This window comes from Aspergillus costaricaensis (assembly GCF_003184835.1).
Source record: "Aspergillus costaricaensis CBS 115574 unplaced genomic scaffold BO79scaffold_60, whole genome shotgun sequence".
NCBI lineage: Eukaryota > Fungi > Ascomycota > Eurotiomycetes > Eurotiales > Aspergillaceae > Aspergillus > Aspergillus costaricensis.
Genome location: NW_020291860.1, coordinates 113,283 through 137,460, shown reverse-complemented (window position 1 = coordinate 137,460; position 24,178 = coordinate 113,283). Strand labels below are relative to the sequence as shown.

Here is a 24,178-nt window from a genome sequence, read left to right as displayed (position 1 = left end):
GCTCATTGACAATGACATAATCACCAATGTATGCCTGGATTTATGCCTGAATAGTTAGGCTGCAGGGATATAAGGGCCAACAATCTATCACTTGTCGGAGTATCTATTATCCGGAGTAACCTCTCAGGCACCAAGGTGTCCGTGTCTTGTCCATTTGCCGCGGGCATTTTCGTCATTACGCAATGGAAGTTTCCAGACAAGAAAACGCTGGATGTTTTCCCACCCATTGAGGGGCAGGTGGAAGATGCTCTCTCAACGTATGAGATAGATCATAATTGATATGATTGGTAGTACTCTGACTCACTCAATTGGTCCTGGAGGATTTACAGAAAGTTCAAGCTACTACTACCTGTAATGGAGGGGTAGTAGGTGCGTATTGTTGTTGTGTGGAAAAGGAGGGGCTATTGCGCCTACAGGTGACAGGATGCATCTGCGATCTGTACCACAAGCATTATACTTTCTATTACCTTTAGCCGTGACCCAGGTCGGGAAGAAGACATGGAAAAGAGGAGCCATGGAGCCTTGTCAGTTCGTCAACCCCGTCCTCAGCAGCAACACCCGCCTTACCCCGAGGGAATGCGGAAGATCTCGCTGGGGAGGGTAGCAGTTTGAGAGTCTAGAGACAGCTTCAGCCAGCGAGAGCAGCGACTGATGCTGTCTGCCCCACCATTCCCTTGGAAAGATTCGGAGGACGAGACCGTGAGCTTTCCCGGGGCACGCCTTTTGGGGGTGGGAAAGCTTACAAGAAGTAGCCTGCCTGTAACAGTCTGTTGTCGTGTTTATTATTTATCTACTACTTCCCCCTCCTCCTCCCCTCCTCTTGTGTTAAGAGTACTCTCAAGAAAGCTCTTTTCTTACATAGTACAACCTTCATCCTCGAGGTCCTGTAAGTATTACTTGTTTACCCCATACTCATACTCATCATCATCAACATCAACATCACTCCTATTATCTCTCCCCCCTGCCCATTTCCTCCTGTTCTTCCAACTTCTCTAAGCTGGGGGTCATGACCCCGCCATCATCCCACCATGTTTTGTTGTGCTTGACCCCTCCATCCATACATCCTCCTGTCTATATACCCATCACTCCATCTTGTCGTCTGTCCATCAAATGATCTGGCATGTCCGGATTTAGCACCAATCCCATTGATGAGATGATCGTTTGGGAAACTTGGGCTGTGCCGAGCCTGGTCTATTCGATGGATCGGACCTCTCCACCTCTCCCCTTTCCCCCCCCCCCTCCCCGTCCTTCCCTTCTCCGTCACTCATCCGCCATCCGCTCATTCTTTTTGGGTCCTCGGTGAACACTCACCACCCTCCCCCCCGCTGCTACTAGTGCACACCGAAACAGCAAGTCCGGAGCGCTTACATTTTTGCCTCCTCCGTTTTTCCCTTATATCTGGGCCTTGTTCTCTCTTTGCCATCTTCGTTTCCTTTCAGTTTCACTGATCCAGAACTCTCCTCCCCCCAGTCTATCAACATGCCTATCTCCAAGATCCACGCCCGCTCCGTCTACGACTCCCGCGGTAACCCCACCGTCGAGGTTGACGTTGTCACCGAGACTGGTCTTCACCGTGCCATTGTCCCCTCTGGTGCTTCCACTGGTTAGTCGTCAACAAGCAATCAAGGACCTTGCTGTCCTCCAGCTCTACATTCGATATGCTGACAGTCAATATCCAGGCCAGCACGAGGCTCACGAGCTCCGCGATGGCGACAAGACCATGTGGGGTGGCAAGGGTAAGTTCAGAGCATCCTTCTCTACATCCTTGGTGTAATCAATTCCATCCAGCTGACATCCACTGCTTGACTTAGGTGTCCTGAAGGCCGTCAAGAACGTCAACGAGACCATTGCCCCCGCCGTCATCAAGGAGAACCTCGATGTTAAGGACCAGTCCAAGGTTGATGAGTTCCTCAACAAGCTCGATGGTACTGCCAACAAGTCCAACCTCGGTGCCAACGCCATCCTTGGTGTCAGTCTGGCCATCGCCAAGGCCGGTGCTGCTGAGAAGGGCATCCCTCTCTACGCTCACATCTCCGACCTTGCTGGTACCAAGAAGCCCTACGTCCTCCCCGTTCCCTTCCAGAACGTCCTGAACGGTGGTTCCCACGCTGGTGGCCGCCTGGCTTTCCAGGAGTTCATGATCGTCCCCAAGTAAGTTGCCGCCATTATGCCACTTCCAAAGTAGTTCGCATCACTAACAAGCATGTAGCACTGCCTCTTCCTTCTCTGAGGGTCTCCGCCAGGGTGCTGAGGTCTACCAGAAGCTCAAGGCTCTTGCCAAGAAGAAGTACGGCCAGTCCGCTGGCAACGTTGGTGACGAGGGTGGTGTCGCCCCCGACATCCAGACTGCCGAGGAGGCTCTTGACCTGATCACCGAGTCCATCGAGCAGGCCGGTTACACTGGCAAGATCAGCATTGCCATGGACGTTGCCTCCAGCGAGTTCTACAAGGCCGACGTCAAGAAGTACGACCTTGACTTCAAGAACCCCGAGAGCGACTCCTCCAAGTGGCTCACCTACGAGCAGCTGGCCGACCTCTACAAGTCCCTTGCCAGCAAGTACCCCATTGTCAGCATTGAGGACCCCTTCGCTGAGGACGACTGGGAGGCCTGGAGCTACTTCTACAAGACCTCTGACTTCCAGATTGTCGGGTACGTACCCTTCTCAATGCAACCTCTCCGTTAGGGTTATTTGTCGCTAACTGATTATTTCTACAGTGATGACTTGACTGTCACCAACCCCCTGCGTATCAAGAAGGCCATTGAGCTCAAGTCTTGCAACGCTCTCCTGCTCAAGGTCAACCAGATCGGTACCCTTACCGAGTCTATCCAGGCTGCCAAGGACTCCTACGCTGACAACTGGGGTGTCATGGTCTCCCACCGCTCCGGTGAGACCGAGGATGTCACCATTGCCGACATTGCTGTCGGTCTGCGCTCTGGCCAGATCAAGACCGGTGCTCCTGCCCGTTCCGAGCGTCTGGCTAAGCTGAACCAGATCCTCCGTATCGAGGAGGAGCTCGGTGACAACGCCGTCTACGCCGGCGAGAAGTTCCGCACTGCCGTTAACCTGTAAATGCAGCCATTTTCCGTATAATGTCACCCAGTGCAAGACCCTAGCGGTCCCCACTAGCCCTTCCAAGCGGCTGCAGAACAGCATCGTTGGGATGGAACTAAGCGGCGAAAACATCAGAGATGATTAAGATTTATGATGACGATTTCAAAGGCCAAATAATTGATTTTAGTGGCACATAATGAAAAAAAATATTTCTTTTCACCCTTCAATATAGAGAGTTCCTATTGTTTTCCCCAAGTTCAATGCAGATTGATAGATAGCAGTACGTAGTAAGATTGGGCATCACGGGCAATCCCGCGTGCACGTGACCACGCCGCATGCCCCACGGGATCAGCCACTCGGTCGTTCAAACAAATTCCCTCCTCCAGCAGTACCTCGTCAACGACACCAGTTCCTCTGCGTGAGACTTACGCTTATCACCGGCTTCACTGCCAGCCACGCAACTCACATTTCAGCTTGTCATTTTCGCCCCAAACTTGACGACTTTTGCCCGCCATGGCTCCTTCAAAGTGGGGTATGTCCTCTTTTGGATTTTTGTGGCCCTCGCCCGCCATAGGAATATACATTGCGGGACAACATGGCAAGCCATTCACGATACTGACGTTTTCATTCAGATGACGAAGAGGAGAGTGTCTCTCCCCCTCCTGTGGTTGCCCGCCGCAAGTTCGACGATGAGGAAGAGGAGGATGTAAGTTTTTTTGCCGCCCCTCCCCCTCCCTTTCCAATTTTGCCTCACAATCTGCCCCGCGCCGTCTCTCTCAGCCTCAGTCGCTGACAGAATCCCTCACCACCTTTTCCCCCACAATCTGACTGAACGAACTAGGTCCTCGACTCCTGGGACGCCGCCGAAGATTCCGAAGTAGAGCGCGAGAAGGCCGCCAAGGCAGCGGAGGCCAAGGCCAAGGCCGAAGCCGAAGCCGCCGCCAACAAGAAGAGCAAGGCACAGCGGATACAGGAAAAGAAGGCCCAGCGGAAGGCAGATGCCGATGCTGAGACTTCGGACGACAGCGACGAGGACGAGGCCGAGCGGAGAGCCCGTCTCCGCAAGACCGAGAAGGACGCTGACCTTAAGCACGCCGAGGACCTCTTCGGTGACATCGACCTGAACCGTATGCGCAACCGCAGCGCCCCCAAGGCCGTGGTCATCAGTGACTCGGCCGACCCGACCCAGGCCGTCGATCTCTCGGCTATGCCTCTCTTCAAGCCCGCCACCAAGGACCAGTTCACCCGCGTTACTACCACCCTTATCCCTCTGTTGACCACTCAGTCGAAGAAGCCCCAGTATGCTCTGTGGGCGCAGGACTTCATCAAGCAGCTCGTCAAGGACCTGCCCAGTGGTGATGTCAAGAAGATTGCTTCTTCGCTGACTACCCTCAGCAACGAGAAGATGAAGGAGGAGCGTGCTGCCGATAAGGGTAACAAGAAGACCAAGGCGGCCAAGACCAAGGTCTCCCTGGTCACCTCTAGAGAGAACAGGATTGAAACCAACTCTTATGATGATGATGGGTTGGATGACGATGACTTCATGTGATTTTGTTATTTAGAACATTTATATTTCCTTTTCTTCTTTTTATCCCACCAACCAATCCCCTTAACTTACTTGCCTTCATTTGCTTCTACTTTCTCGTCTATTATTTTTCTATGCTCTTCTCAGTTATCCACTCTATATCTTTGCTAGACCGGCTTGCGCCCTGACATGCATCATATAAAACCATGTTCATTCGTCCTCATCTGTTTTGTATATCCATCATATAAAATTGTCTCCTTTGTTTTTTTTTTTTTTTCACTTATCTTTCGCTATTCGGCTTCCTATACCGTTTATAGAGCATGGCTCATCTCTCCCGTACATATGCGTGGGTAGCATACATATATCTGCAGCCAGTATAGAAGCTGCCGCGGTTGTTCGCTTACTAAGTCTATGGCTTTTACTAACTGTAAAGTGTGCATCTTAGACGCAGTGTTAACGAGTACTAGGAGGTGATGAGGTAGTATATGTTCTGTAGGGGCAGTGGGTGGCAGTGGCAGTAAGTGTGCAAGGCGGCTATTTATCTTTACGGCGGTAATAAAGACTTCCAACGGTGGTAGCAGTAATTTGATCGCGGCTCTTGAGAAGGATACAGAATCTAGCAGTCATTCGATGATAAATCGATTCCCGTTAAGGTATCGGGTCATGGGATTGAGAGAACTGGTTACTTTGATTTGAGATATTGTAAAGCTTAAGGCTCTTAACACGTAGGAGCGAAACAGCAGGGGGAAATCGGGAAAAGGGGCGTGGGGTGAATAAAAAAGTTGGAAATAAGACACTGTATCTTGCTGGGGGTGAATAAAGAGAGAATAAAAGAGAGGTAAATTCCACTCAGCCCCTTTTCTTCGCTCTCCAAACATCAAACTCCGCCGGCCGACCCACAGGATCCCGAACAAGTGGAAGATATGTGCCGGTCCAGACCCTTCGCACAGCTAAAAGCAGACCTTCATAAGCGTTTCCGGGTAGTATTCGCACACCTGAACTGGCACGTCGGGGACACAACTGTTTTTGATACACAAGAACACACACCACCCCTCTAGGACTCAGGGGCAGCGGGCTTGGGCTCCTCGGCCTTGTCCTCGGGGGCGGCGGCGGTCTCCTCCTCGGGCTTGTCCTCCTTGGGGGCAGCACCCTCGGCCTCGTTGCCATCAGAAGAGGTCCACAGAGTGAGGTTGTCACGCAGGAGCTGCATGATCAGGGTGCTGTCACGGTAGCTCTCCTCCGAAAGCGAGTCGAGCTCCGCAATGGCGTCATCGAACGCCTGCTTGGCAAGGTGGCAGGCACGATCGGGGGAGTTCAGGATCTCGTAGTAGAAGACGGAGAAGTTCAGGGCGAGACCAAGGCGGATGGGGTGGGTAGGGGTAAGATCAGTCTGGGCGACATCGGTAGCGTTCTGTATGATTGTTAGTGCGAGTCCTCCGATATAGCACGCAATTCAAAGAGCTCACCTTGTAAGCCTCGTGGGCGGCGGTGGCAGCGACCTTGCGCTTGTTGCCAGAGGCAAACTCAGCGAGGTAGCGGTGGTAGTCACCCTTCCTATAGTTCGTACAACAGTCAGCCTCTGCTCTCTTTATACCTGCCAGTAAATGCTCGTTCCCTAATCCAAGACTCACATCTTGTAGTAGAAGACCTTGGACTCGCCAGTCTCGGCCTTGGGGATAAGGGACTCATCCAGAACGTCGAGGACATCCTGGCAGACCCTCTCGAGCTCGGTCTCGATCTTCTGGCGGTAGTCACGGATGATCGAGACGTGCTGCTCAGAGCCCTTGGACTCCTCCTTTTGCTCAATGGAGGAGATGATACGCCACGAGGCACGGCGGGTACCGACCACGTTCTTGTAAGCAACGGAGAGAAGGTTACGCTCATCGACGGAAAGCTCGCCTCCAATCTGATGCGGGGTCAGCTTGACCCACGGGTAAAAGGGGGTTACGGGGGGAAAAGGGGGGAGCTTCTCGTCAGAAGGAGGTAAGGGGGGTCATACGTTGGCGACTTCCTGCACAAGAGTTAGCGATTATGCTTGTTAAGAGCCCAGGGGCTGACAGGCGGCTACTGACCTTCATGTACGTGACCATCTCTATAGGCGGTAGGGATCAGCATGTGAAGCCAACATGGCAGAGCAGTAAACGGGCATCTTACCATCGTAGCGCTCAGCCTGCTCACAGAGCCGGGCGAGGAACGTCTTGCTACAGAAGGGTGTAGTGTCAGTGTTGCTGTTGTCGGGTCACTGGTCGAGACGGGTCTGGATCCTTACTTCTCACGCTGCAAGTAAAGGGGGGGAAGAACAGTTAGCTGAGTCCAGACTAATCGCGACGCAACAACTGAGAAAACACAAGAGAATTTCCCGACATAGGAATACATGCGGCTAGGGATTAAACGGACTGCAACTGGAAGGACGCCAGTTGAAGCCGCCAGAGCAGAGAGAGGGGTCAGGCTGAGGGGGTGGAATAACATACCTCAGAAGTCATAGTAGGCGATCTGATGGAGATAAGGGGATTGGGAAAGACGGTGGTTGGTTTGGTAGAGGGTGAAAAGGAGAGAGTAGAGGTGCAAGATACCGAAGTAGAGCACGAGACAACGGAGAATGGGATGAAAAGAAGATGGGAATCACGAGAGGTTTGGCAGATGTGATCCTCCAGCAACGAGTGATGGACGGTGAAGGTGACGACCAGCCAGCTTTAGCGAGAAGCGGGCGCCTCGTCTGTTTGCGATGTTTGCTCTGGCAGCCTCAGGCAGTGTCATGGTGAGTCAGCAAGCAAATCTCCTGCTGGTCACCTGCTTCCGCCGGTCACTGGACCCTGACGTAATCTAACAATAATCACTCCGGGTTTAAAAGCCAACTAGGCAATTAATGGTTAGTGCCTCCTTAGTTGAGCGGTCGCTCTCAATTATTAGTGAAAGGCTCCCAATTATGCGGCATAGTAACATCCTAACATCCCCCAAACGGGGAGGGAACTATAGTAGCATAGTAGGAGCTGTAAATAGATCTTCAGAAATTCATGGCCGGAATCGACTGAGGCAGCCATGAATACTTCAAGAGCCTGGGTGCAAGAGTTGAAAACCATAAGAGGGCGGCTAATGATACCAGTTCATGTGGGAGATAGATCATACTCATTTTCCCCTTGAGTTGAACCATCATGCTCTTCCGTTCATCAGGACCAGCATCGCTCTGGTCCTCTGTGTCTTTTTATCTGCCAAGTTCGTCCTATTCTGCCGGTTATTCTCTACCGCACAACCGGTGAAGATGTTATACGTCGCGCTTCTCCACCCTCAACGGGCTGTGGTACCCTGAGCTGTGCTCCATATCTCCGATGATCGTCTATTCAGAACCGCACGAGACGAAAAAAAAAAAAAAAAAAGATGTTGAGAGCCCGGCAGATGACAAGTTCACCGGTTATTGCCCGATTAAAAAAGAAACCCTTAATTTACTATCCCATTTAGGCTGACCGTGCTTTTGGCCATGCAAACTAAAAGACAACTATGGGTTTCCCTACTACTAAATACACCCTTCCTGAGCGGAGATTACGCAGGACTGCAACAACCACCGAAACAGGCGGGCGGCTGAGTCAAGACATTGGAGTTTCAAAGGAGAACCACCAATATACCGCTGGCTGGTATGAAATCACCTTCTGGAGCAGTGTGGACGGGCCCTCTGCCCTACAGGGCGTCTACAAGGGCCGGACTAGGCAAGCTGTCGTACCGTTTGGTGTGGATGGGTGGAAGATCGATGACTTGTTTGGGGCAGGTGCTCTGGGTCCGATACCATGGCGGAAAGCACGGAATCGAATCAAAATCTACGAGAGACAAGAGGCCTCCACCGGTGTTATGCAGCACCTTCCAATCCGAGGAGTGAGACCCCGCTAAATGGGCGCCAAATGAACCAGGATGACTGCGAATTGTATGGGACGAGTGGTTTTAGTTCGAGTCTTGGGGTCAGCCAGGAAGGCATCATCGTTTCGCAGTGGAGAGTGTATGGTATTGTTATGGCCGAGCGGTGGGTTTCTCGCTTGCAGAGAGAGAAGAGAAAGAGAGACTTGAGGGAGATAACGCCGAGAATGAAAATGGATACGTAGGAAGATTATTTAGAACTATTAAGAAGGCTGTGCAATGTTGGGGGGAGAATGCGTCCCTTTTTTAATTGCTTTTCTTTTTTTTCTTCACCCTTTTTTCCTATTTCGATCAGTTATTTTCTTCAGCCTATTTATTTTTCATGAACTTTCATGAACACGAAAGATAACAGATACACAGCTATAGAACCTTTGTAGGAAAATGAGTGTAATAATCCAGTCGTAAAGACTACTAAACAGGCCAAGTGACTCCAACGCCCGGACTCACAGAAGCACGGTCATGGTATGGTTCAGCCCTGTCGGATTGGAACCGGCAATTCTGGCGCAGCGACCGGGGGGGGGGGGAACCAGATAGATCCAGACACCGCAAATGAAGAGAACACGTTGAGTGCCTGACAAAGCCGCCTCTTGGTTCACGGTTCCCGAGCCCCCAGAGGCAAAATCCCTGGCCCATCATTCGGTCCTTGTATGGAATGGGGAATTTATTTATAAATTATAAATCAGCAGTTTTTGCCATCCTCTTGAGAAAACCACAAGACACCAAGAGAATACCCTGTTTTTATTTATTTTCTTTCTTACTTTACTTCATTTCCTTCCTTCCCTCCTTGGCTGACGGTATCTGGTGTATTGATTGGTCTTGCCCGGTATTATTAACAACGGTACTATCTGGTGTGTCCGCTTTCCGCTTCCCATCCTAACCTACTATCTATCTACTACTCTTCTAGATCCTTCCCGCTAAGGGACTAACCTCTCCGACTTGATTGCAGTGCCACTCACTAGGTCCCAAGCTTCCGGCCACTTGGCGTTCATGTCTTGATCTGGGTTATATCCCCGGTCTCTTCCCTTCCTTTTCTCTCTCTTCTCTGTTGTTCCCGCTCCAGGCCACCTTGCGCTTTTTCGGGGTCCCAACAACATGGAGCACTCCTACCTTTATTCCCCAGCCGAAGTGCTGGACCATTTTGACGTCAAGGAGAGCTCTGGTCTGTCGCAACAGCAGGTCTCTCAATCGAGGAAAAAGTACGGTCCTAACGGTATGTTGCAGCTTTCCTTCCCCATGGGCAATGTCGCAGGCACTAACTTGCGGTTCGAACCTTCATAGCCCTTGCGGAAGAACCACCAACCCCTCTCTGGCAACTTGTCCTGGAACAATTCAAGGACCAACTGGTCCTGATTCTACTGGGCTCCGCTGCTGTGTCTTTTGTTCTGGCTCTTTTCGAAGAAGGAGATGACTGGTCCGCCTTTGTTGACCCCGTTGTGGTATGAGCTCGAAAGCCTCCCGAGTCTGGCGCCGCCTCGACCCAAGACACTAACGAATCCTGTTGTACCATAGATTTTGACGATTCTGATCCTCAATGCCGTGGTTGGTGTTACCCAGGAGAGCAATGCTGAGAAGGCCATTGCTGCTCTTCAGGAATACTCTGCAAACGAAGCTACTGTTGTCCGTGATGGCGTTACCAAGCGTGTCAAGGCCGAAGACCTGGTTCCCGGAGATATTGTCGTTGTTGCGGTTGGAGACCGTGTTCCAGCGGATTGCAGGCTACTTGCCGTTCACAGCAACAGCTTCCGAGTGGATCAAGCCATCCTGACCGGTGAGAGTGAGAGTGTGAGCAAGGACGCCCGCACTGTTCATGACAAGCAGGCCGTTAAGCAGGATCAAACCAACATGCTTTTCTCTGGTACCACTGTTGTTAATGGACACGCTACCGCCATTGTGACCTTGACCGGTGGATCAACCGCCATTGGTGACATTCACGAGAGCATCACCTCTCAGATCTCGGAGCCAACCCCACTGAAGCAGAAGCTCGATGATTTCGGAGACATGCTGGCTAAGGTAATTACCGTCATTTGTATTCTGGTGTGGATCATCAACATCGAGCATTTCAACGACCCTTCCCATGGAGGCTGGACTAAGGGAGCCATCTACTATCTTAAGATCGCGGTGTCTCTGGGTGTGGCTGCCATTCCCGAGGGTTTGGCTGTGGTGATCACCACCTGCCTCGCACTTGGTACCCGCAAGATGGCTCAGAAGAATGCAGTCGTCCGTTCGCTTCCCTCCGTTGAGACTCTCGGCAGCTGCAGTGTGATCTGCTCCGACAAGACCGGAACCTTGACCACCAACCAAATGAGTGCAGAGAAGATTGCGTATTTGAATGCGGCCGGCAACGGTGTTGAGGAGATTGATATTGAAGGCACTACTTTTGCGCCTGAAGGTAAAGTCACTCGCGATGGAAAGGAACTCCAGAACCTTGCCGTGTCCTCGGCCACTGTTCGACAGATGGCGGAGGTCATGGCTCGCTGCAACAGTGCGACTTTGGCCCACGATGCGAAGAATGGCTCATTTTCCTGTATCGGTGAACCTACTGAGGGTGCACTGCGTGTTCTGGTCGAGAAGATTGGCACTGATGATGCCGCTACGAATGCGAAGCTGTTCCGCCTTCCCGCCTCCCAGCGACTCCACGCCGCAAGCGCGTACTATGAAGCTCGCCTGCCCTTGAAAGCAACCTACGAATTCTCGCGTGACCGGAAGAGCATGTCCGTGCTCATTGGAAATGATAAGGAACAGAAGCTACTCGTCAAGGGCGCTCCCGAGTCTATCTTGGAGCGGTGCACGCATGTTCTCCTTGGAGCTGACGGCAAACGGGCCTCTCTCACGAAGTCTCATCTTGACCGGCTCGCTGCTGAAGTTGTGGGCTACGGTAGCCGCGGTCTTCGTGTGATGGCTCTGGCTAGTGTCGACGGTGTCAACAACAACCCTCTGCTTCACAACGCTCAATCGTCCCAGGACTACGCCCAGTTGGAACAAAACATGACTCTTATCGGACTTGTCGCTATGCTCGATCCCCCTCGCGTGGAGGTCGCGGCTTCCATCAAGAAATGCCACGATGCTGGAATTCGGGTTATCGTCATTACTGGTGACAATCAGAACACCGCTGAGTCGATCTGCCGTCAGATTGGTGTCTTCCACGAGGGCGAGGATCTTAAAGGCAAGAGCCTCACTGGAAGGGAGTTCGACGGCCTTTCGGAGGCTGAGAAACTCGAGGCTGCTAAGACTGTGTCTTTGATTTCCCGCACCGAGCCTAGCCACAAGTCCAAGCTGGTCGATCTTCTCCAATCTCAAGGCCATGTGGTTGCCATGACTGGTGACGGTGTTAACGACGCCCCTGCCTTGAAGAAGTCGGATATTGGTGTGGCTATGGGAACAGGAACCGACGTTGCGAAGCTGGCTGCTGATATGGTTTTGGCCGACGACAACTTTGCCACCATCACCGTGGCCGTGGAAGAGGGACGTTCCATCTATAGCAACACTCAGCAGTTCATCCGCTACCTGATCTCTTCGAACATCGGCGAAGTGGTGTCGATCTTCTTGACTGCCGCCTTGGGTATGCCTGAAGCCTTGATTCCCGTGCAGCTTCTCTGGGTCAACCTTGTCACCGACGGCTTGCCTGCTACCGCGCTCTCCTTCAACCCCCCTGACCATGATGTGATGAGACGCGCCCCCCGCAAGCGCGACGAGCCCCTGGTTGGCGGCTGGCTTCTGTTCAGATACATGGTGATCGGTACTTATGTTGGTGCGGCTACTGTCTTCGGCTACGTTTGGTGGTTTGTGTACAACCCCGAGGGTCCTCAGATCTCCTTCTGGCAATTGGTAAGATATGCGTCGTATAGTCTACTCGTTTTCTTTTCTTTTCCGGTCTTGCTAATATCTGTATAGTCTCACTTCCACAAGTGCTCTTCTCAGTTCCCTGAGATTGGGTGCGAGATGTTCTCGAACGATATGTCCCGCTCGGCCTCTACTGTGTCTCTTTCGATCCTGGTCGTCATTGAGATGTTGAACGCCATGAACGCACTCTCGTCCAGCGAATCCCTTCTTACGTTCTTCCTCTGGCACAACCCCATGCTGGTCGGTGCCATCATCCTTTCGATGGCGTTGCACTTTGCGATCTTGTATGTGCCCTTCTTGCAGGGTTTGTTCTCGATCCTGCCCCTGGGCTGGATGGAATGGAAGGCCGTCGTGGCCATTAGTGCCCCGGTTGTGTAAGTCAATCTCTTGAATCCCCCCTACCTGGCGAGAATTTTTGCTGACCGAAACCAACTAGGTTCATCGATGAGGTTCTCAAGTTTGCGGAACGTCGTCTGTACAATAACGTCCCAGCAAGATCTACCGTCGAACAACAGAACGGAGGAGTGGGGAAGCCTAAGCGGGCGTAGATTTGAGCAACGAAGTGATGACTCGAATATGAGGGGGTGCATTGATGATAGATATAGATATCGGCCCTCCAGCCCTGTTATATTTTGGTTTTCTGCTGTTGGGTGGTCGATTACATGTACGTAAAACATGTTGGATGTTCTGATTGCATAAGAACAACGAAGAGACGACTTGTGTCTGTATCTGCATCCTTCTGAATTGTGATTATCTGGTCGTATACAAGTTTGGGGAGTAATTGACGGTCACGTTGTCCAGGCCCCGTGACGTGGACAGGGGCCATACACCCATTTTCTGAAAATGAAAGAAGTAGCACCACCACCCGTACTCTGGACCCAGCAATTGCGATCTCACTTGCGACTGGCTGAACCCGGCTAAAACCACTTAGTGGCCTCACATCAATGATTTTCCCCTTGCTAGCAGGCAGCAAGCTCTGATTATGTCGCATATGCAGCTGAACGTGCATGGTCAGTCTTGTCAGTCAGGATATTAGCCTAATTCCCGCGACTGCGGAGTAAGAGGAGCAAAAAGGATATAAGGATGGAGGGGACAAATAGGGAACTTGGAAAGCCACCTTAACCTTTTCTTTCTACCACTAGTAGGGCAAGCCAAAGCCAATAAGCCATCATCGCTAACTATTCTCAAGTCACCCAACCAGACTCAGATCGATGCGGGGGAAACTGCCGAGATGAAGTTACACGGTTGCTGCTGCTGCTGCTGCTGCTGCTACCCGCCACCATCCATGACCCTCGCGCTTCACGAGGAATGTCACCCTGAATTAAATGCACCTCGAGCAATCAGGCTGACCTCTAACGGCTAGAGATTGGCTGCGCTACTACTCATGGGATGTCGGCCCGTCTCGACTCCTCACTGGTGGATTCTAACCGGTGATCCTTTCCAAGGATTGTCTGGATTTGTGGGGAAGAAGTCTGGGGATGGCGGTGCTACTGCCCGTCTTTACGCTTGGCTTGGCCTACAGAACCAATTCTAGTGAGAGGGGAATGAGGGGGAACTTTGGGGGGAAGAGAAAGAGTGTATTTCCTGGGTTGATGCCAAGGAATATGCTCACATGGGTTGCAAAGATGATGCCCTCATGCTGAACGAAGTCGTACATAAGGTGCCAGGGTGCCAATGTCTGGGGCTTTTTTCTTTGCGCTTGAATCCCTGCAAGCATTGCTTATCTTTCCTTTCTCCTACTGCTTCGGTATACTTCTCTTTTACTTCACTACAGTTTCACTTGCTCTTACCTATCGTACTCTCCTTCCTCCATCATTGCTCTGGTCTTAATCTTCCCTCCCCCACAGAATGGGGTTCCTACACTTTCTCAAGACCCGGTCTGGGTTCCGGGTTGACAACAGCAGGACTACTTCTGCAGCTACCCTGACCTTACGCCAAAGTCTTTGGCCCTTGACCCTTGTTACTATACTCTTCTTTCTCTGGGTAAGCTGTGCACCAGCCCAGCCATTACTCGAATCGATCTGCTGACCCAACTTTCAACAGGGCTTTGCCTACGGCTTACTCGACACTCTCAACAAACACTTCCAAAACACTTTGAATATCACCCGAACACGCTCCTCGGGTCTTCAGGCAGCCTACTTTGGGTCAGACATTTGCTAGACTACATACAAGTTGCAATTCAACTGATGGTCATAGTGCTTATCCACTTGCGTCCTTGGGATATGCAAACTACATACTCCGTCACTTCGGATACAAAACCGTCTTCATCTTCGGCCTCACTCTATATGGTATCGGTGCCCTCTGCATGTGGCCTGCAGGCTTGAACCGATCGTTTGGTGGCTTCTGCGCCGCTACCTTCGTTATTGGCTCGGGCCTTGGATCGTTGGAGACGGCTGCCAACCCCTACCTTACCGGTTAGTCAACCATCCATATCCGATCTTCAGCTGATGCTGTGAGATGAAACAACACCAAAAAAGCCCCCCTGCTAATCACTGAAATGACCGACCAGTCTGCGGTCCACCCAAATACGCTGAGATCCGAATCAATCTCGCCCAGGCGTTCAACGGCATCGGCACCTGCGTCGCACCAGCCCTAGCATCATACGTCTTCTTCACATCCACCGAGGATGACGTGAACGCTCTCAAACGAGTACAATGGGTATATCTAGCTATTGGCATCTTTGTCTTCGTTCTTGCCGGCGTCTTCTTCATCTCCACCATCCCCGAAGTAACCGACCAAGACATGGCCTTCCAGGTAGCCGAAACGCACGTTGGCGAACAGGATAAACCATTCTGGAAACAGTATCGACTCTTCCACGCCACGTTAGCACAGTTCACTTATACCGGCGCCCAAGGTACGAAACCCCTTCTCCTTACGGGCCCTCTACACTACTACCAAAGCACTAACTCACTCCTACTTGCTCAATAGTTGCCATCGCAGGCTACTTCATCAACTACGTCGTCGAAACCTGGCCCGGAACCACCAGCGCCACCGGCTCGAAATACCTCGCCGGCGCACAAGGAGCCTTTGCAATGGGTCGATTCCTCGGCGCGATCATCATGAGATTCGTCAAAGCCCGCTGGGTATTTCTAGCCTATCTCTCACTGACTGTAGCATTCATCGCCGCATCCATAACCCAACGTGATCAGAAAGGCATAGGTACGTTTCATACCCACACCCCAAACCTACCCTACCCATCAATCAATCCACCCCAGTCAAAACAAAACCCCAAAAGGAAAGGAAAGAAACCCAACACCCTAACTAACACACCAAAAACATTATCTAGCAATGCTTTTCTGCACCCTCTTCTTCGAATCCGTCTGCTTCCCCACCATCGTCGCACTAGGTATCCGCGGCCTCGGCCGACACTACAAGCGCGGCTCGGGCTTCATTGTCGGCGGAGTATCCGGGGGTGCCGTCGTGCCTCCGATCCTGGGCCATGTAGCCGATATGCGGAATAGTACGGGCTTTGCGATGATCGTTCCGACGATGTTCATGGTTGTGGCGTGGACGTATGCCCTCGCGGTGAACTTTGTGCCGGCGTATCGGGATATGGTGGATAAGGTCGGGGAGAGTGAAATTGGGTTGAGAGATGAAGCTGCTAGTGTCAGTCCGAAGGATGTTGAAAGTGGTGGTGGTCGTGGGGATGAGTTGGCGGATATGGAGAAGGAGAAGGGAGAGGAAACTGCGAGGGAGGAATATACTACTACTAGTAAGTAGGTGGTTTCGGTATGAATGCAGTGGCTAGTAGGCGCTGCATAGGGTCATTTCACATTCGTCATGAAATCTCATGTTGCTTACGATCTCGTAAATGCTTTACTATTCTGCTTACTATAAATATTCATATACCCTTGATGCGAATGTGGGCATTAAAAGTGAAGTCTATTCTATCGAGAATTTAATCGGGCATATACACAACCCAGAATCAAAAAAGGCCGAGAGCGCGCAATGGACGGTGGACAGATCTAAACTGCGTTGATCACCGGGACTTGATCCTCGTGTCTGCCTCTGGGCACCGGCCTTGCGCGACGCCTCGTCCAACTAAGATCCAGAATTTGAGTATCTCAATGGGCAGCCGTATGTAGGGGATATCTCTAGAAACAAACAAGTGCAAGCAGGAAAGGTATGGAGACAATAGGGAAGGGGTGAACGATAAACGCAGAATAGGGTACACAGAAAGGAAATGCAAAATTGTGCATGATCCGATGTCCTGGTCAGAGAAGATAAGCTTCAAACAAGGTCTTCAAAGTAGATAGTATGAAGGAAGGGTAGAAGGGGAAGGGGGTAAAAATAAGGAGAACAAGAGGGATGGGATGGTATACAAACGCCTCCCAACTCGTCATCCGATCATTATTTTGCGCGCCGCATCATGAAGAAAAAAGGCTAGAAGAACAGAAGAGAAATCAATGTCCAAGAAATTTAAGCTCCTTATAGACGCAAAGAAAAGGGGTATAAATGTGTATGAGAAAACAATAAATCAAACAAGCCAACAATGTACCCAGCGAGCCTGTACTCTATGATTGCTGTCGCTTTTGTATTCGGGACTCTCCGTTTCCTAGACTCATGACTCCTAGGATACGGTGACACTGAAACTCCTGGGACACCGCATTCTAATCGGGTGTCACTCAATTAAGATGTATGGGGTGGGCGCGGAGTCGACTCGAGTTCTGCAGCAGGAGCTAGAGTCGGTTTGCCAGTTCGCCCGAAGGACGATCCCGCCAGATGTCCAGCGCCCGTATGGTCTTCCGAGGCAGTGGAGTCGACTGGCGAGCCTGGCCCTTCATCTAGGCCATCAAAAGTATCGACTTCTTCGATATCTTCCTCCATGTCCTCTTCCTCTTCTATTATTTGGCTTTTTCGTGTCCCAGATCGAGGTGCTGCTGCGACCGCAGGGCCTCCAATCCCTATGTCGCCATTTGGGTACTCAGTGCTCGTCATTCCACCCGATACCAACAGATTAGCTGTATGGACCATAGGCCCCTTAAACGCGGATCGTTTTCGACGTGCAAAGACGAGGCTTGACGAAGGGGAGTAGAGCAGTGGCGCTGGGGCTGCCTCGTTGAACATATTATTGATCCTCCCGTTAGGGTCATCAATGTCACGGAAACCGTTCTGCGTGCCTCGCACCAGACGGATATTACTGGGAAATCGTGCAGACGCACTTGGCGTCGTGGGAAGGACTTTGACTGATGTGTGAGGCGATTTCGAGATTCGAGCCGTTGGAGTAGACGCTGAACCAATACTATTTGAAGAAACGGACGATGCTTTAGAGTGGCTATGGGCATGATGGATGCTGCGGATGGAAGACACGGAAGATGAAGTGGACTTGCGACCACGCAGACCTGCGGAGGACCGCCGGTATGAACCTCTTGGGGTGATCGGAGATGGCGAGAGAGAGTTTCTCTGGCTAGTGCTCAAGGGACGATTGTGGCGAGGGTAGGAATGGCGGTTGTTCGGATAGGAAGCACTGCTCGGGGCTAAGCTGCTGGCATTCGACGAGCGCTTGATCTGTGTTGGCGTCAACAAGTCACCAGAGTGCGCGGTGGCCCCAGATGCCGAAGTGGGCTTCTTTCCAGTATCCTGGCCCTTGGCCGGGCTCAATTTCTCGGAGAGAAACTTGCGATGGCCTCCTTGACCCCCAGCCGCCTTGGCGTGAGGAGATTTGGCTCTCTTTGCAGACTCCACAAACCAGTGCTTCAACGAGGCCAATTGGCTTATTATCGGGTACTGGCGGCGACCGGTGCGGCGTCTAAAAATGCCATTGTTGTGCTGGGCCAATTCAGGCTGCGATGCGCTCACATGCAACGTGCTCGGCCGTCGTGCTTGATCCTTCGGTGGTGGTGGGGGACGCTGCCGGGTCGAACTAGCAGAACGAATGGAATCTTTGTCAATGGGGGGCGGAGGCGTGCTAGAATCTGGTGACTGCAGGGGTGTCGGTTCGGGAAGCATTGGCAGCTCTGGGACAGCAAGCTGAGAAGGAAGACTCCGTCTGTCTCGCCGTCCTCGCTCACGAAGATGAGTGTCTGCGGCGTGGCCCTCTTCGTCGACTTCCACAAGGGCGGCCGAGATCTTTTCCAGCCGACTGCTTGCTGCACTCAAGCGACGAATATTCTTTGCTTCCGCTTCACGCTCGCGTCGTTTACGCTCCCTCTTCTGCTCTTTTCGCTGCTCCTTTTCGATCAACAATGCCCACCAACCAGCGAGGGGGTCACAGCGTTGAGAGAGAACGCTCTCGACAACCTCATCGATGTTGACTCCTGCACTCTTCATGCGCTGCAGCGTGGTCCTCTCCAGAGGGGTCGAGAAGGCGGCTGGGCGCGGAATCTTGAGTATCGCCAACTGTTCGGGAGCATGCTCTGCAAGAAACGGATGGGCAAGGATCTCGTCCAGACTGGGTCGAATAAGGGGCCGCTTCGAAAGGAGTAGATTGATGAGGGCTTTGGCATCGTCAGGAAATTTATCGTTGAAAATTGCTTCTTCACCAAGAATCCGAGCCTTTGTTACTTGGTCGTCATCATCATCGAATGGCAACTCCCCAGCAAGCAGGGCGTAAAGAATGATACCCAAGCTCCAGACATCCACCTTCTCGCCAGCATACTTCTCGCCCTTGAGCATTTCGGGAGCGCTATAGCATACTGTTCCACAAAACGTCTGCAAGTAACTCGCCTTGCCTTCATATTCGCGAGTGAACCCGAAATCGCACAGCTTCACGTTCTCATGTTTGTCGAGTAAGATGTTCTCTAGCTTGAGATCACGGTGAACGCAAGATTTGCTATGGACATAAGCAACGGCTCCCACTAGTTGCGTGAAAATTCGCTTGACTTTGTCTACCGGTAACGGACCATGCCGAAGGAGATAGTTGTACAGCTCATCACCTGCTCGAGTGTGTTAGCGGTATCCTACTACATCTACAGCAGCATCTCGCCACGTACCCGGGCAGTACTCGAGAACAAGCCAAACCAGCTTTTCCGTCACAATGACTTCGTATAGGCGGGCGATGTGGGGATGGAGGAACTGGCGGTGATGATGGATCTCGCGTGCCAGATTTCGGTCTTCCTTACTCGAAGACTTGAGCACCACCTGCGCGCAATCCTGTCAGGTTTATCTGACACATAAATAGTGGGCTTTTTCATAGACGTACCTTGGAGCCATTAGTAAGCTTATGTGAAGCAAGATATACTTTGCCAAAGGAACCCTTCCCAATCAATCTCCCAAGCGTGTAGTTTCCTACAGTGCGAAGATCCTTCGAAGAGAATTCCCTATGAAGATGATTGTTGTTAGCATCCACGCTGAAAACGAAGGCGAGAAGGCGAGATTGGGGGGGTTTGCTTACTCCAGCAGTGCATTGTATGATTGAGCAAGCTGTTCATAGCGCGAGATCCCAGTCAGTAAAGCCATCTACCAACACATGAGAAAAAGGGTTTCGATCCTGGAACGGGGACGGGGTCGATAGAGCATGTTGCATGTGTCCCGAAAGAAAAGAGAGATGGCGGAGAATAGGACATGCGCATTGCAGAGGATCTTCTTCGACCTCCAAACTTAAAATCAAAAAGCCGAGACGCACCTTCTCTTTTTGTTTCTGGGCCTGGACCTCCGCTCTCGTCCTCGGAGGTGGCATGTGTTAAGATTATCTCCGCCTGCCTGGGGGAAGTCCGCGGAGATGGAGTATGCGTGTCTGAGATGGTTCTGTGCAGGATTGGAGTGGTACTAAGTTGTCAAGGGTGGCCATCCAACGTAGGGAGGAATATATAGAGAGCGAACCGAAGGCCGCTGTCGCTCCGGTTGTAAGGGGTGGGGGTTCCAGGAGATCGCAAATCGACGCCGACGTGGGTGAGAAGGAGTGGAAGGTATCAAGGAGGCGATTGTTCGGAACAGCCGATGAAATACAAGAGTATATGATGACGGTCTAATCTGTGACAAAAGGAATGAGGGGCGGATAGCTCGAATGAACTTTTGAGGCACGAGGGAACGTAGGACGGGCGCGCAAGTCGGTGATGGTAGCTATCTAGTAGCTAGTTGTCGGCAGGAGTGTGGAAAGCTCGGAACCGCAATAATTCGGAGAAGGAACGGGCAGAGTAGGGGAGGCCGATAAGGGATGATACACTAAGCTAGATAGTAACAGATCCAGCGGACGTTAGTGTTGTTTCAGGAAGGTATGTGGTTCTATAGCGACAAGCTGCAAACAAAGTGCGGGAGTGGATGAAGGAGAGAGAAGAGAAAGCGAGTGAGAGAGCGGGGGGGGGATGTTCTGGAAATGAAGGCAAACACATACCAGCCAGACAAACTCAGTAAGGTTGATGATGATTAGTTTAGTAGTAAGGCAGGGCCCGTAGCTTGAGGGGCAATCTGTACAGCGATGTGGAATGGAAACAATAAATCCGGGATTAGATGACGACAGATGCTGGGCAATTTCAATAAAGCAGCAGCCAAGCCAGCCAGCTAGCCAGCAGACAAGCAAGCGAGCAAAAGTAAAAAAGCACGCCTCAAATTCTCTAGCCAGCCGACCAGCAAGCGAGCAGGAAGTTGAGGGTGATGGAGGGGGGTAAGGAAAGGAAAGGAACGATGATAATAATAGTAGTCTTGGTAGTGGAAGTAGTAAGAGGAGGACTGGGTTAGGAGAGCCTGGCAAGGACGGAGTTTGGGGGGGGGGACTGACGACAGCCGGCAGGGGCGTGCATGAGCCCAGGGGAGAGAAAGAGGGAGGAGACTCACTATGTCTGTCTGTGTGGGTGGGTGGAGTGGAGTGGTCAGTGATGATGATTGTGATGATGATGAGCAGATAAAATTGTGGTCCTCAAAACAATATACTGGCTAATTAAAAATGAGTGTGATTGAACAAAGTATGAAATGTGACAATGATGCTGAAAGGAGTGTAAGAAGGATATTTACTAACAGTAACTATTCTACGTACACTGGAATGATTATTATTATTATTATTGTTTGTTTCTTTTCTCCCCTTCCTCCTTTCCCCATAAAAACCCCCGAAACCCATTTCCAACAATAATAGTACTTTTATTATTATTATGAAATGTCAAACCTACAATTTCTATTTCTATTTCTATTTTTCCCCTTCCATCTTCGCATTCCATACTAGTAATTTATTCACTGTTAATTAATTACTCTTAGCCGCCCGGCCACATTTTAGCCGGTGGGAACGTGGGCCGTTTCTGTCATTGCGTTCAGGCACCTTTTGAGACTGGCTTTGCATATCCTCAGAGGTATTACTATCTCATTTTCCATTACTATTTGTTCTTACCAAATTATATTATGGATTTCTTACTACGGAGTAATAAAATAAACTTACAATCCAGGAGAATTTAAGATTACTCCTGATCCTTCGAGATTTCTTCTTTCCTCAATAGTCAAAATAGTCCTCCCCCCTCTCCGATTAGCATAACTATGCAAAATACTCTGTACCGTTCTGTCCGCCGCTCCGAAGGGCCGATGTCATCGATCCCGGCCTTGCTTCCCGTTACAGGAAGGAAAAGAAGCAGTGATTGGGGACATATGTGGATCATAACATCATAACTACTAGTAGTAGCTAGCATCATTCATAACTACGTACTTACTGTAGTCTAGTCAGCCAGCAGCCCCTGAAATTCCCTAAGTTAACAGCCGTTTTCAATCAACATCGTCATCGCTTTTAGTCAACCTTGCGCGGCGGTCCCTAACTAATTAACTCCCGGCAAATCCGAACCCCCTGATTACTTTGACAGGTTAAGAATAAGTCGACACTTAAAGCTCTGATAGGGTCTTCGCTTATGACATGCCTCCCTAGTTTCCTCTGGTAAACGCCCCTACCACACGTATCTGGTATGGATTGTCCATCTTGTTTCACGGGCCTGTCACTTCAGAGATTGAATGAGTTGTCATAGAAGTACTGGAAATCAGTCATCACATCATACGATGACTGCATCACATCTGTGACATACTACTTCTAAAGGTCAAAATAACATGTTATGGGAAGGGGGGTTACCTTATCTACATAGTAAAGGCTAGAAGATACACATGTACAGTAACTTCAAGTTGGCTCATTACTGTCGTGTATATAAACAATCAATTCATTTAGCATGGTTGGGGTATATGACTGACAAGTTCCATCTCACCGAGACCCGAGACCCAAAGCTTCCGACCCTATTCAATTAACCCATCACTTCAAACCCCTTCTTTCCACCAAGGGAGAGACTGTAGTTGCTGCACGGCCCGATGGCTCATACACAGCGCTGGATCAACCCCATCTAACCCTTCCTCTCCCTGGAAAGCGAGGGCGACCATCCCAAAGTAGGAATGGAGGAGATCTGCAATGGTCAGTCAGCGAGGAAATTACCAGCCATTAATAACACCCCCAAGGGTACCAACCTGGTGGCTCGCCCACACCCTTTCCAAAACCGCCGATGATATGCTGCGTTTTCCCGAGAAGATATTGCCGATTCCGACTTGCGTCCACGAGGTCTAACCTATTCATCATCTGTCCACCAACGACCGGATCAGTAATGTCACTCTCTCACACAAATCGTGATTGCTTACATCTAATGTTGCCAGGTTCCAGAATGAGTAACATGTATCAGCATACTTATTACATCGCCCATTGAAGCCTGCACATCGTAGATCCTGTTCCGTTGGTGGCGGTATAGCGGGGAGCTTATCGAGGCTCTCATCTAAGCTTACTTCTTCAACAGCCTCCGGTACCGGTTTCGGAACCTCATTCACCTCAGGGCTGTTATCATCGTCTGAGTCTTCCTCGATGTCGCCGAGTTCTGTCGTTTGTCTGGCAACGAGCCAACGAACCAAGGACTCGAATTCGTTCGCGCCTGGCGAAAGGACTGGCGGTGGCTTCTGATCCTTTGCCATTCGACTCAAGAATGTCAAGGCGCCCATTGCGCAATACGTATGACCGGCTGCGGGGGTATACGAGTAAGCTGCCATTCTGTAACAATAACGGGGGGGCCAATTCTAAGCAGAGTGAGCAATTTGGATAGAACGTACAATGCGCTTCACAAAAGGGTGCTTCACCCATACCGCCATCATATGCCTGGAATAATGCATCTCAGCATATGTCACGTATCAGATTATACGGAGTCAAAGAGTGCAGGTCACTTACTTGACATGCCTGAACAAACGCGGCCAGCTTGTCCACATCAATGTCCTTGATGCCATCCACATCTGCCCCGCCATTCCCCCGCAGAATATACCGCGTGCCTGCCGCAAAGCAGCAAAAGCGGAGATCACCACCACCCTCAATCTTCCCTCCCGGACCCAGCACCTCTCCAAAGCTTCCATCATCACGCTGCATGCGCGGCAGCCATTGTAGACACTCCTTCCGCTTCACTCGTGATAAATCATCGCCCAGGATGATAAGGAGCTCCAGCGCAAAGAAGGTAGAGGGTACATTTGCCGGATCCCAAGCTTCATTATCCGATGTCCGATTCTCCGCGCCAAAATCCGTTCCGGTGAAGGCTCGAAATCCGCCCGTAGGAACCTGGCAGTGGTAGATCCAGTCGATGTAGCCTTGTCGCTCTTCGGGGGTGGTTTTGCTCTGCAAGACGCCGAGGAGGTCTAAGCCGGCGACCGTGAAAAAGGCGAGAAGCATGCGATTGGAGTCATTGGAGGTGTATAGGCTGGGAAGGAAGGTTTTGAGACATCGTAGGAAATACTTGATGTGTCGTTCTTTGGTAAAGGTGACTGGGACGTCGGTCATGATGTCAGTGCCCGCGATAATAATACCAACTTCTCCCGTGCGGAGCTCTGGCCATATAATGTAGGTTAGTATAGAGGTATAGAGAGTGTGCACCAGGAGAAAAAGGGGACAGGAGCCTCCTCCGAATAAGCCGACAAATTGCTTTTCTTTTGAGAGGGG

The 24,178-nt window shown here is 51.1% G+C and overlaps 7 protein-coding genes across 7 annotated transcripts; 4 read left to right on the top strand and 3 right to left on the bottom strand.

The window, feature by feature from the left end:
- Positions 1 to 1,479: 1,479 nt before the first annotated feature.
- On the top strand, positions 1,480 to 3,071 carry aspf22 (enolase acuN; the record flags this gene model as incomplete). Its single annotated transcript, XM_025679021.1, has 5 exons — positions 1,480 to 1,603; positions 1,680 to 1,736; positions 1,812 to 2,151; positions 2,210 to 2,650; positions 2,717 to 3,071. The coding sequence occupies 5 exons, from the start codon at positions 1,480 to 1,482 to the stop codon at positions 3,069 to 3,071; spliced, it is 1,317 nt and encodes a 438-aa protein (XP_025534102.1).
- A 377-nt stretch (positions 3,072 to 3,448) lies between these two features.
- BO79DRAFT_205216 (eukaryotic translation initiation factor 3 subunit J) lies at positions 3,449 to 4,844 on the top strand. Its single transcript, XM_025681839.1, has 3 exons — positions 3,449 to 3,585; positions 3,686 to 3,759; positions 3,895 to 4,844. The coding sequence occupies exons 1-3, from the start codon at positions 3,567 to 3,569 to the stop codon at positions 4,600 to 4,602; spliced, it is 801 nt and encodes a 266-aa protein (XP_025534101.1). The 5' UTR covers positions 3,449 to 3,566; the 3' UTR covers positions 4,603 to 4,844.
- Positions 4,845 to 5,233: 389 nt separating this feature from the next.
- BO79DRAFT_212056 (14-3-3 adaptor artA-like protein) lies at positions 5,234 to 7,239 on the bottom strand. Its single transcript, XM_025683132.1, has 8 exons — positions 7,050 to 7,239; positions 6,848 to 6,855; positions 6,733 to 6,779; positions 6,651 to 6,670; positions 6,578 to 6,589; positions 6,210 to 6,484; positions 6,045 to 6,132; positions 5,234 to 5,989 (listed from the first exon to the last, which is right to left on the bottom strand). Exons 1-8 carry the CDS (start codon positions 7,059 to 7,061, stop codon positions 5,633 to 5,635), a joined length of 819 nt encoding a protein of 272 aa, XP_025534100.1. The 5' UTR covers positions 7,062 to 7,239; the 3' UTR covers positions 5,234 to 5,632.
- Positions 7,240 to 9,387: 2,148 nt separating this feature from the next.
- Positions 9,388 to 13,113, top strand: BO79DRAFT_212055 (calcium-transporting ATPase). Its single transcript, XM_025683131.1, has 5 exons — positions 9,388 to 9,691; positions 9,760 to 9,917; positions 9,991 to 12,306; positions 12,373 to 12,695; positions 12,758 to 13,113. Exons 1-5 carry the CDS (start codon positions 9,574 to 9,576, stop codon positions 12,867 to 12,869), a joined length of 3,027 nt encoding a protein of 1,008 aa, XP_025534099.1. The 5' UTR covers positions 9,388 to 9,573; the 3' UTR covers positions 12,870 to 13,113.
- Positions 13,114 to 14,169: 1,056 nt separating this feature from the next.
- BO79DRAFT_260434 (putative l-fucose permease) lies at positions 14,170 to 16,041 on the top strand (the record flags this gene model as incomplete). Its single annotated transcript, XM_025686408.1, has 6 exons — positions 14,170 to 14,304; positions 14,365 to 14,465; positions 14,518 to 14,735; positions 14,831 to 15,175; positions 15,250 to 15,480; positions 15,608 to 16,041. The coding sequence occupies 6 exons, from the start codon at positions 14,170 to 14,172 to the stop codon at positions 16,039 to 16,041; spliced, it is 1,464 nt and encodes a 487-aa protein (XP_025534098.1).
- Positions 16,042 to 16,950: 909 nt separating this feature from the next.
- On the bottom strand, positions 16,951 to 19,939 carry BO79DRAFT_161375 (non-specific serine/threonine protein kinase; the record flags this gene model as incomplete). The annotated part of the gene is made up of 5 exons (XM_025679020.1): positions 16,951 to 19,199; positions 19,254 to 19,401; positions 19,463 to 19,580; positions 19,655 to 19,683; positions 19,886 to 19,939. 5 exons carry the CDS (start codon positions 19,937 to 19,939, stop codon positions 16,951 to 16,953), a joined length of 2,598 nt encoding a protein of 865 aa, XP_025534097.1.
- Positions 19,940 to 22,433: 2,494 nt separating this feature from the next.
- Positions 22,434 to 24,134, bottom strand: cdc43 (protein geranylgeranyltransferase type I subunit CDC43). Its single transcript, XM_025680273.1, has 5 exons — positions 23,423 to 24,134; positions 23,308 to 23,353; positions 22,849 to 23,219; positions 22,681 to 22,789; positions 22,434 to 22,619 (listed from the first exon to the last, which is right to left on the bottom strand). The coding sequence occupies exons 1-5, from the start codon at positions 24,017 to 24,019 to the stop codon at positions 22,477 to 22,479; spliced, it is 1,266 nt and encodes a 421-aa protein (XP_025534096.1). The 5' UTR covers positions 24,020 to 24,134; the 3' UTR covers positions 22,434 to 22,476.
- Positions 24,135 to 24,178: the final 44 nt, after the last annotated feature.